Genomic DNA, 13,058 nt, shown 5'->3' with positions numbered 1-13,058 from the left:
AATGTCTATTATTTTTGAGAATGTCTAGTGAGATAAGCACAGTCCTAAGCTGTTTGCCTTTGTTAATTCACTTACTCTTCTTTTATTTATATTTTATATATTCTCCCAAAGTTCTGGGATTACAGGAGTGAGCCACTGCCCCTGGCCAGGTATTCCATCTTAACATTGTAAAAAAATATATATATATTTACAGGTGACCAATGTGGTACACTATAATTGCATTTATTTTGCTATTATAATTTTACGTTTCCTGAAGTTATGAAGTGCCTCACAGTTTCTTGCTTAGTTTTCAATGTAGTTACTAATCTGGAACATTTCAATAGAAGTATACATTTCCTAGAAATACTGACATACCCAGAACATAATATGAGTGTCACTTCTGTTTTATTTTGAGACATCTTTTACCTGGCATCAACTTTCATCATAATCCTGGAAATACTCTTGAAGTCTTTTCTATTTAGTTCTACTTCGTAATTCACGTTTCCTATGTCATTTTGTGAACTGCAAAGAGGTTACAACAGTTGATAATTTTTGGAGATTTGATAGGTCTTCTAATGAATTATTCTAATCTATATTATTATTGTAAATTGAGTATGTGTAGAATTCTAAGATGTAAATCACTTTCTTCAGAATTTTAAACATTTACCTACATTGTTTTATAATTTCTGGAGTTGCTTGTTGAGAATTCTGATAATTTTTCTGATTTCTGATTATCTATATGTGCTCATTTACTTATCACTGCTTCCTTTCAGGCAATTTATTGTATTCCAGTGTTATGAACTTTAATGAAATGAACTTTGCTCTGTCTTTTTGGTATTATTTTGCTACTTACTTGGATGGATATATTCATCTAAACCATCATGACCTTCATTTGGAAGAATTTTGTTTTTCTAATTCTTTCACTTTTAAACTTCTTTTTTAAGGATCTCTTAATTTGGGGGACTAATTGCTAAATTAATGTTTAAGAAACTTCCTTTTTTATTACATCCTTGTCTTTGTGGTTTACTTTCTGGGTGACTCATTCAACTTTCAACTCCAAATTATATATTTAATTTTCATTTGTGCTATCATGTATCCAAGTCCTAAGAGCAGTATTTTTGTTTTCTCCATGTTACATTTTATGTAATATTCTGTTATTTTGAGGGTATTTTGAGGGTAATCAGTGTTTTTGCTCTTTGGATATTAGATGTAGGGCTTTTAATCTACTTCTGCTACCAGAATTATTTTTTAAAAATAAATTGCATTGTATATATTGTATGCTACATGATGTTATAATGTATATAGAGAGTGGCAAGGCTACTGTGGTTAAGCAAATTAGCATATCCATCACCTCACATAGTTACCTATTTTTTGTTCATTTATTTTGTGGCAAGAACAGTTAAAATGTATAGCTACATTCTAAACACTCTGGGATTGAAGAGAAAGTAGGAGACAGTATCTATACTTAATTTTCCAGATGTAGAAAGTTAATCCTCCTCTTTGGCTCCTCTTGAAAATGTGGCAATCCTTTTATTATGTTTGTAAAGGTAAGTAATTCTATATAGGAAGTAGTGAGAAAAAACATTTAAATGAAATATGAGCCTGTAATAGTTACATTCTTGGTTTATTTAGGAGCTAAAATGAAAAAATTGGTTACACGTTTACAATAACTTAATCCAATTTCTATCAAACATGATCATATATCACTCTGGATTCTAGAAATAAATCAATGGATAGTGTAGGAAATAATCCTTTTAAAGGTGGAGACTGATGTGAAGGGGAAAACATGGGGATATTTCATTAAAACTATCAGTTGTCACTGGCTTTGCTCGTTTCTTTGTCAGGTTTTGGGCTTGAAGTGAATGAGAAGTATAAGACTTCCTTAGGAGAAGGAACATGTTGCTAAAGTCATTGCAAGAAAAGAGATTGGATTCTCTGACACAGATCATCTCTCATTTTACTTCTCAAAGCTATAAGGCATTATTTCATACTCTCTGAGTGGTAACAATAATTGTCTTGTTTGTTTGTTTATTTATTTATTTATTTATATTTTCATTCGTGTGGCTAAAGTGCAACATGCAAAGTCAGCTTTTGCAATGCAAATTATCATTGGCTTTTTAAGGACATTTGATTTTTAAAATCTTATTAAAATAATAGAATATTTTTAAAATATTTTTAAAAAGAATTGTTCCTATTATTATTTAGCCACATTGTATCAAAAGATGTATTATAACTCCTTTTGCTTGATTTATGTGTTTTTGCTTAGGAGTCTGGCATCGGAGACTATATATTCTCAAAAATATTTGTATATTCTCAAAAATGTACAAATAAATTAAATTTATAACAATACAATGAACAAATACATAAAATGTTTAGTGAATTTTTGGTGGTGTAAAGCAGCATCACATAGTGGTCAAGGGTGTGAGGTTTAATGAGAGAGAGAGAGAGACAGAGAGAGAATGGGAAAGATAAATTATAAGGAATTGGCTCATGCAATTATAGAAGCTAAGTCCCAAGATTTGTAGATAGCAAGCTGGAAACTCAAGATGTTCTGATGTTTCAGTCCAAACCCAAAGGTTGGAGCAGATCACGGTTCCAGCTCAAGCAGTTAGGCATCAGTAGTTCCCTTGTTCTCAGCCTTTTTGTTCTATTTAGGTCTTCAATTGTTTGGATGAAATCTACCCACATTAGGGAAGGCAATCTGCTTTACTCAATGCATCCCGAAACATCCTCACAGACACACCCAGAATAATATTTGGACAAATGTCTGGGCAGCCTATAGCCTAGCCAAGTTGACACATAAAATTAACCATCACATTGTCTTATAAAATTGATGTGTTGATTAAATGAAATCTAATGTTTTAAGTCCTTACAAGGCTCATGAGACCTACAAAATATTCATAAACATTAGCTCTAAATATCTAGTGATACTCAATCTGAACAGAGTATTTTAATAGATCTTTATGCATCTTTCATCAATTTTCAGTATTTAAGACAAAGATGCACATATTAAATAGTTTTGCTTCTTTGAAGGGAAAGCTTCTTGGCCTAATTCTTTTTCCTTTCATCCCTGCTCACCTCCAAATGACATCTTCCACTCATTGGTTAATAAAATAATTGCAAAGCATAATTGTTTTGATTTATCACTGATCTGAGTTATTTCTTAAGTAAAGCAATTATTGTCTTAGTGACTTCTAGAAAATCTAAAATCAGAGACTCAAATATGAACAGAAGATAATTTTTCTATTTTTCAGGGCACTTGAATCATTGCTAACTACATGAAAGAAATGCCTCAACCTATAAAACCCAATTCCAGAACAGTTGTTTTGAATTTGGACAGATCAATACTGAAAATAAAAACCAATATGGTACATCACTGTTAGAAATAATTGTTCCAATAACTACTTGTGACTACTAGGATTAAAAAGTACATCAAGCAATGTTTTACTAATGCATAAATTCATGGAAGCTATTTAATTAACAACATTTTATACTGCTTAAATATTCAAATGCAGGAGAATTTCTAATAGTATTTGAGAGAAACAATTTACTCCATTAAAGAAGTAACTCAATTCAACAAAAGGTTTAGAGGACAGTGAGTTTCTCCAATTCACCCCAAAAGTAGAGTTGTTATATCAAAATGGGGCTTATCTTCATGACTTAGTTGCCCAGTCACTAGTTTTCTTGATAGTTCTGTCCTTCAAATAATTGCACTTGCCAGTCTATACTTGCGACTGTCTTAGTCCACTCAGGCTACAAAATATCATAACCTGGGTAGCTTATAAACAGTAGAAATTTATTTCTCACAGTCTGGAGCCTGGAATCCAAGATTAAGTTGCCAGTAGATTTTTTATCTGGTGAGGACCTGCTTTCTGGTTCACAGACAGCGCCTTCTCCCTATGTATCCACATGGTACAGGCGTGAGCTAGCTCTCTGGGGTCTCTTTTATAAGGGCATTAATTCTAATTGCCTCATAACCTAATCAACTCCTAAAGGTCCCACCTCCTAATACCATCACCTTGGAAGTCAGGATGTCAGTATATAAATTTGGGAAACACACACCCATTCAGACCATACCAGTGACCAACGTGTTTTGAGTGCATCAAACGTAGTCAAATCTAGGCCGGGCGTGGTGGCTTGTGCCTGTAATCCCAGCACTTTGGGAGGCCGAGACGAGTGGATCACTTGTCTTAGGAGTTCAGGACCAGCCTGGCCAACATGGTGAGACCCCTGTCTCTATTAAAAAAAAAAAAAAAATGCAAAAATTAACCAGGCCTAGTGGTGTGCACCTGTCGTCCCAGCTACTTGGGAGACTGAGGTGAGAGAATTGCCTGAGCCCAGGAGGCAGAGGTTGCAGTGAGCCCAGATTGTGCCACTGTACTCCAGCTTAGGCGACAGAGTGAGATCCCATCTCAAAACAAACAAACAAAAAAGGAGTCAAATATAGAACGAAACATATTCCAAATGAATATAGACAGCTTTGCCCTTCCTCCATTCTTATTTTACTTTTCCTTTTGACCTACTAGAGAGTTAAAATAGAAAGTTCTCTTTTTTGATATGTGCTTTGTCCTTACCTTTCCCTCATTCATTCAGCTAATGGCCATTGGTTGAGCGATTGTGAGCCATGCACTATTGCAGAATGAAGTTAAGAACTCCACCACCTAAACTGTCAGGCCCTTTCCTTCCCTTTTTATGCCATATTCATATTAACCAGGGATTTCAGCAGAAGAGAAATGTAATTGTTTGTGTGATTTAAGGCATATGTTTTCAGAAGGTGTCAATTCATAGGAAAACATGATTTCTAAGAAAAGCATTTGATGATAATGATGGAAAGGTTCTAAGTCAATGACCTCTCGTGTAAAACAGAAAATTTCTCTCTACTGGAAATCAGAATCCTTGTTCAACACAACCATAAGAGTGTTAGTAAAGCAGTTTTGGATTGGAAGCATTTGAGAGTAACAATTGGTACGATGACATAAAAGAAATTAGCATATTAGCGTAGATTTGCTAAGTTGACTTGTGACCTCATGGGAAGCAGTAAACAGGGTCTTAGAAGAATTGCACAGAACTTACAGGAAAAGTTCAAATGTATGTGTTTGTGTCCTAAGGAAGATAAGAGCTGGAGGGCATCATATTAAAGATCTCAAGTAGCTGGAAGGTGTCGAACACTGGATGTGTTGAGATTGGCACTAAAATGTGCACAGTTTCCAAAGAAGGGAGGTGGGCTATTCCTAAGACAAGCTAATATTTACAGTTGTAATTGATACAGTCCCTTCTTTTCCCACTCACATCACAATTATCATTGAGCTCTTCTCTAAGTAATAGGAGACAGCAAGAAACTTGAGGGTGGCAAAAATCTCAGATTGTAATTCAATCATCAACCTAAGTTAGCTCGAAATCTTTTCAGAAGACGCAGCTACCAAGAAAAGCTACTACTGATGTGCTATCAAAGATTATTTTCAGTATTTTATTTTGAACTATATAGTTTAAATGTTTTGAAAGAAATACCTGTTACTCAAGGCACCTAATATTTCCTGAATAAATGATAACAGGCTTTCACTGGTTATTCAACTTTCTATTTATCAGATTTCTATAAATGCAGAATAAGTAACAGTTTTATTCTTGAAAAAATTGAATATTTAGACTTGCATTTATCTAAATGACCAGAAAGTATATTTAACTGTGACAGCTTGATTCTGTTTTCCCAGACTGTTATTTTTCTCCAATGGTTTATTCATATCAAGTCTTATTTTATATATTCTGTTTCCTGAGTTTTGGCAATATAAACCCAGAATGTTTAAATCTATATCACTAACAGACTTCTGAATTCACCTGCTTGCATTCCTCAATATCCTGCTCCAAAATCATATAACCATTCCTAATATATTCATCATATTCTCAGTAATTGAAATCTCTTTGCTAGAACATGTAAAGTCAATAAGAGGAATGGAGATACAGGAGATTTAAATCAATTCAGATCAACACTTACTGTGGCAATCTCTAAAAATTAAACTACGATGACACCGGAGTTCTAATTATACAATGTCCTTCATGTCAAAGATAAGGCTATTTAACTATGTCAGTAAATAAAATATCTGGTATTTCATCTAAAATTTCTGACTAGGTCAATCCCCCTAGCCTCATTCACATTTGCTGTATAGCTCCCAAACTGTTGACAACTTACACTAAAAGGTACGATCTCTGATGAATACTGTACCCCTCGCTGAAGGCTGCTCTCTGAAGGCAAGTCCATTTCACATCCCACACCATTGAGTTACCAGAACACAGCATAGCAGATACCGTACAATATTTGCAGAACTAAAGATTAAATTTATAATTTAAGAAAACATCCTGAAAATATTTTTAGTTTCATTTTTAGCACAAAACCAAAACATTTTTCTTCCCTCTGCATTTTCCTTCACTCTACCTTAAAAACATCTAGTGGTGAATTGCTCCCAGTCAGAACATACTGCTCTTCCAGTGATCAAAACACCCCCAAAATCAACACACTTTCTGATATCTACACTAATGTAAGAAGAAAAGAAGAAGTGTTTCCTTCTCTGTCGATATTCCCATGTACCACCCTTTCCTACAATATTTTCTCTAAATTCTGCAGTGTCCTCCCTTCTTACATGCTACTGCCCTTTTCAGATATTGTTCTTACCTTCTTTTTTTTGTTTGTTTTGTGTTTTTTGTCTTGTTCTGTCACCCAGGCTGGAGTACACTGGCATGATCTTAGCTCACTGCAACTTCCGCCTCCTAAGTTCAAGCGATGCTCCTGCCTCAGCCTCCTGAGTAGCTGGGATTACAGGGGCCCCCCAACATGCCTAGATAATTTTCATATTTTTATTAGAGACAGGGTTTCACCATGTTAGCCAGGCTGGTCTTGAACTCCTGAGCTCAGGGAATCCACCCACTTTGCCCTCCCAAAATGCTGGGATTACAGGTGTGAGCCACCACGCCCAGCGTTGTTCTTACCTTTCTACCTGGCTCTGCACTTTGCCTGGCTAACTGCTCTTCGCTTTAACCATCTCATTCACTATCTCCTCTTTATCCCCACACAAATCACTGTGCTTCACCTATAAGGCTATATAACATATTGCATTTAATTGACTTCCTTTGTTTGTGTTCATGGCCATCAATACATCACTTTGTAGAATCTTTAGTGCTTAACATGGGAGATTGTTGATTAATATTTGTGAAGTAAATAATTGGGTTGTATAATGAATGAGCATGTGAACTTATTTTTGTTGTTATTTGGTTTTGGTTTTTACTTCACTATTACTGCATTTTATCTATTCAGACAGAATCTAATTGACTTTCACATGGAGAAAGAACCTTTCTAAGCCCCCATAGATAATACAATCTTCCTGGGTATGAAAAAAATTGTGTAACAAAATACTTATGTTTTATCTTGCATAAGCAAAATAAATAGGGTTGCTTATATAATCACTACTTAAATTTCAAAATAAATTAGGATGTTTGAATTAAATTTTCATTTTTGGCTAACTGTCGATTCATAGGCAGTTGAAAGAAAAAATAAATTCCATGTGCCTTTTACCCTGATCCCTCCAATGGTAGAAGCCATATGAAATTTATCTTTGGGACCCAAGAGACCTGGACCTAAGTTCTTATCCTAGTATTGATTGAGTGCCTACTATTGTGTACAATTTTTAGTACTTTACAGTTATGAATGAATGAATCCTTTAGATAGGCTGTTAAACAGCAGTACATTAGTACAATACCAAAGTCAGATATTGACAATTATGCAAAGAATTTGGCACAGTCAAATGCAGAATGCTTCCATCACCACAAGGATGCATCATGTGGCTGTTTTTTAGCCACAGCACACACTCCCTTCACTCCTGTATTCCTGAAAACCATTAATAGGTTCTCCACTTCCAAATGCTGAATATATATACATGATTATCTACATAATCATGTATATATGATTATATATAATCATATATACAAATAAATCATATATATATAAATAAATCATATATATATAATCATGGACTATGTAGTCTTTAGGGGTATTTTTCACTCACAATACTTCAAGAGATTCACCCAGATGGTTGCATGTATCAAGAGTTCATTCTGTTTTGTTACTGAGAAGTAGTTCAAGGTATGGATGTAATTGCTTGTTTAGTTATTCACCCCATGAAGATCACCCGTGTTGTTTCTAAGTTTTGGCATTTACATATAAAATACTCAAGATTTACCTATAAGTTTTGTGTGAATATATACTTCTATTTTTATGAAGTAAATACCTAGGAGTCCAATTGCTTGATCATACGGTAGCTGCAATTTTGAAGACTGTCAAACTATTTTCCAATGTGATTGTATCATTTTACATTCCCTCTAGCAATAGGTGAGTAATTCAATAGCTGTGCTATTACCACCATTTAGTATTGTCGCTATTTTGATTTTAGCCATTCTGATAGGTGTATAGTTTTGTCCCATCATGGTTTTAATTTCCATTCTCCTGATGACTAATATGAACACCTTTTCATACGCTTATTTGCCAAAGATAATTTATCTTAGTTTTCCTCATCAGAGAATGATCTGAAGGATATTTTCACTGGCTATAGTATTTTGAGTTGACAGCTCTTTTAGAACCTAAATAATGGTATGTCACTTCTTTCTGGCTTCCAGAGTTTCTGATGTGATAAGCCCTGTTATTTGGATTTTTTCCCCTGTGTATATACTGTAATTTACCTTTTAGGTGCTGTTAAGGTTATTTTTTCTTATTTTCCATAAGTTTGACTATGATGTGTCTTAATATCAACCTTTTTGGGTTTATGCTGTCTGGGATTCACTAAAATTCTTGACTCTAGGTTTGATCCTTTCATTTGAAAGTTGGAAAGTTTTCATCTATTTTTTTAGTACTGTCAGTCCTACACTATTTTTCCTCTCACACTGGCCTCAAATTACATGAATGTAATTTTTTTTATCACCCCACAGGTTTCTGAGACTTTACTTTTAAAATCCAGCCTATTTTCTTTATCTCATTCAGAAAGGATAATTTCCATTCATTTATCTTCAAGTTCACTGACTCTTCCCTCTGTCTTCTGCATTCAGGAGTTGTTTTTTTAAATTCAGTTCATTTTTCAGTTTTAACTTTTCCATTTGTTCCTTCTTTGCATTTTTTTATTTGCTGAGACTTTCTATTTCTTTACTGAAAATTCCTATTTTTTATTTGTTTCATACATATGCACAGTTGCTCACTGAAGTATTTTGATGATGCCCTCTCTAAAATCCTTCCCAAATAATTAACACATCTTTATCATTTCAGTGTTGGTATCTATCAATTGTTTTCTTTCATTCACTTCAAACTATTGTGGTTCTAGGTATGATGAGTAATATCCAATTGTATCCTGGATACTTTGTGAAATATGTCATGAGATTTGGATTTTATCTAACATTGTGTTTTGGGTGGGTTCTTACGAAACCACAATTGAGAGTGAAAGGATAGCATTGTCTTGTTACTTCCAGATGTACGTAGAAGTCCAGGTTCTACAGCTGGCCTCAGCTAACAGGCATGGGGTGGGACCACAGTTTTCTGTGATTTGGCCTGGATTCAAGCATTATTGTCCTAAAAGTTTTCGTCTTGCTACATTGACTCTTCCTTAGTACTTTGGCTAGAGCAAGCAGACTTAGGTTGTGTTTCATTTTAGGTATTTTTGTGTGTTTATCTGTACCTGTTGGCGTTTCCAGATTTCTGGCTTCTTCAGTTCTAATTTTGGAATGTATGTGACAAAAACCCAGAAAACTCAACAGCATGCCATTTCTCAATTCTCAGGTCCCCTGGGTAATATACCTCTTCTCTCCAACTTTGAGTCTTTTTCAATATTTGCTTTACACATAATATTCAGAGATTTTAGTCTTACTTAGTGAGAATAAATTGATACAATTTTTCTAATAGAACACTTGGAAATGTGTAAAAAAGATTTAAAAAATAAATATCCCAGTGACCAAGCCACACTATTTTCTAAGAATATATCATAAGCCATTTTTAAATGTCCAGTGATTTACGTACATATGCATACTCACTGTAGTGCTGATTATATATCTAAAAATAATAAACTAATTTTTAAAATAAGTTATTAAATTTAATTAAATTATAGTACTTTTAGGTAAACATAAGTAGTTGTGACACATTTATGTAAACAAGTTGCAATAAAGTATATTTCTATGCAATATTTGTTTAGCATCTGCATGATACTAACATGGTAGATATATGTTATTATGCATTTGTCAAAAGCCACAGAATGTACAATACAGAGTGAACCTTAATGTAAACTATGAACTGTGGTTGATAATGTCTCAGCTTGTTTATCAGTTATAACAAACATGCAACACTGATGAAGGATGTTGGTTGTGGAGGAGTCTCTGGGGGAAAGGGGAAGTATGTGCAAACTGCACTTTCTGCTCAATTTTGCTGTGAACCTAAAACTTGTCTTAAAAAAAGTGTATACATAATGTTCTTGGCTTTTGAGGAGAGTTATAATAAATATCTAGATGTGCTTTCCTCCTTTTTTGCTGTTAACTATTAAATAAGCTTTTATACAACATGTTGTACAATGTTTAATGAAAGATGCTTCTCAGAGCTGAGGGTCAAGAAAAATAAGTATCTATCCTGATAGTTTGTTTCCTCTTAGAAAACAAAAGTTATGAAAGCCACCAAGTTTTCTCTTTGACTTAGGAAGATTTGTATTCAACAGTTCATCAGCCTTTCTCATAATGGACCTCTTGATACATGCCGTCTCACCCCAACACCACTTTTAGGACTCATAGAAGAGCTGTCACGGGATGGCATTGATGTGATGAGGAGGAACACAGGGAGGATATAATTCTTCTAAGCAGCTTAGCTGTAAGTTTCAATACTAGAGCACTCTGTCTCAGAAAACTGTTTCCTTGCAGTACATACATTTTCCAAAATCCTGTTTCATGACTATTATTAATATTATTATTACTATTATTTTAATCTGGAGACTGACACACAGAGATGCTTACAGCATTGACCAGAATAAAGTAATCAGGAGGTGATGGACCCATTTCTAGCTCCAAAATCTGTATATTTCCCATTGCACTATATTCATCTGATGTAAATATACTCTGGTGTCAGTTCAGAATTTGAAGAGTTATATAAGGAAGAAAACCTAATACAAATCAGTTTTCTACCAGCCTACAGTTGCATTAAATTCATTTCAGTCTGTAAACTGCTCTTACACATTTGTTTCCAAGCTATTTTCCCAGAATTATCTGCTCCAAGACAAATAATTTGTGATTTTCCATTTTTAATGCCATCATGCTATTTTCTATGAAGTACAAATAATTCAATCCCTTCTCCTTTCTGTAAGGACAATGATTCTGTTTTTACCTGCAGAACAGTAAAAGACACTCAGAGTTTACCCTTTTGTGAAAATTCATTTATTGTTGGTGGTGGCAGGAGTGGAAAAATAAATGTTTCTTAGGTGGTGTACCTAAGAAATGAATTAACTATAACAAAAGTGAATTTATTTTATCTCTCACTGTTGTTAGCTGCCAATAGCAAGGTTAATTCCACCAGAAATTGCGTGACGCATATCTTGTATGTCATTGGTTCTAAAAGTAAATGAACATACACAATCCAGCAGCTGGTTGAACTTTTAAATAATATTTATGCACAGTAAGACTTGTATTGGCTACAAGATAGTTTTATAGTTAAACATTTCATCTTTAAATAATATTCAAATAACTCAGATCTAGTTATGGGTCAATGTCATTCCACAGCCTTTTAAATCACATATAAGCTAATTACATTAGCAGCAGCATTCACTTTCATAAAGTAACCAAAGGCACATCCATTACCCTACTTAAAATATTATGGCATTTAACAACAGTCAGTTATGTTTTAATATATATGGCACTCTTTACCCAATATCTTACCTCTGCTCTTAACTCACAAATCACTCTGTCTTTGCTGTTTTGAGATTTGGATTCTTCCTTTACATTGCCTGACAGTTCTTCCATTTCATCATTATGTTGACCAAGATGAATGTCAAACTGAAAAAGAAAGTTGAAATTATAATCACAGGATGCTATAAAGGGTGGTTACAGGATAATCCACATTAGTCTTTCATTTAGCTTTAGTGTTGTTTTGCTTTTTTCCTATGTGGATTCTGGCAGGCTTGCTGCTGTTGATGTAATGATTGTGGTTGAACCATTTATTGTTATACTTGTAGTTCAAAAATGCTAACCTCTAAAAAAAAATACGCAAATCTCTGTAAATTCCAATTCATCAGTTGAAAAATAGGCAGAACTCAGTTACCTCCACAAACTTTGAAACAATTGACCAGCTGGTTTCTAAGCTTACCAATTAACCATTGTCTTTTCATCCTGAATATTAATACCTCAGTATTCTTTGTAATCTTTTTAATGTCTATTTAATAGTATATTAATTGTAACGGAGATAAACTTGGGCAACGGAAAAAAGTATATACATACTGCTTGGGCTGATAAAATATATGAAAAAATCTATAATAGCTGTCAAAAAATTTCCATAGAAAATGACTGAAGAAAAAAATAAAAAGGTGAGAAAAGTCCTACAAATGCAAACAATGATTATTTTCCCACAACTGTTCTTAAAATTAAGAATTTTCAGCAGAATCATGAAATTTGATAAATATGTGAAATGTGTAGTTGCACACATATATTACACATATATGCTGTTTTTGTTGTACTGACATATATTTTAAGCTATGTAGGTAAATGTTTCCATCATCCAAATTACATAATATGTGTGTAATTTTATAACAAATTAAAATACAAAAGCCAATGTTATACTATATATTTAAAAATAAAAAGTAGTACTCATAATGTTGTTATTAACAATAGTAATATTAAGCATGTGCTAGTTCCCAAGAACTGAACTTGATATATATTGCCTTAGTTAATGCTAACAGTAATCCTATATGTTAGGCATTGTTATCATTATCCCTCCTCTACAGAAAAGCAAACCATACACACACACACACACACACACATATATATATATATATTTGGAGACAGAGTCTCACTCTGTTGCCCAGGCT

The 13,058-nt window shown here is 33.8% G+C and overlaps 1 protein-coding gene across 3 annotated transcripts in view; it reads right to left on the bottom strand.

The window, feature by feature from the left end:
• The window catches only part of CCDC102B (coiled-coil domain containing 102B), a 365,304-nt gene that overhangs the window by 195,375 nt on the left and 156,871 nt on the right, over positions 1–13,058 (bottom strand). For all 3 annotated transcript variants that reach the window (XM_011944077.1, XM_011944078.1, XM_011944079.1), the window contains one exon: positions 11,914–12,030. In XM_011944077.1, the coding sequence (XP_011799467.1) occupies positions 11,914–12,030 (117 nt within the window). The remainder of the gene's footprint in view (positions 1–11,913; positions 12,031–13,058) is intronic.

This window comes from Colobus angolensis, unplaced genomic scaffold (assembly GCF_000951035.1).
Source record: "Colobus angolensis palliatus isolate OR3802 unplaced genomic scaffold, Cang.pa_1.0 Scaffold225, whole genome shotgun sequence".
In the NCBI taxonomy this organism is placed as follows: domain Eukaryota; kingdom Metazoa; phylum Chordata; class Mammalia; order Primates; family Cercopithecidae; genus Colobus; species Colobus angolensis.
This window is presented reverse-complemented; position numbering and strand designations above follow the sequence as displayed.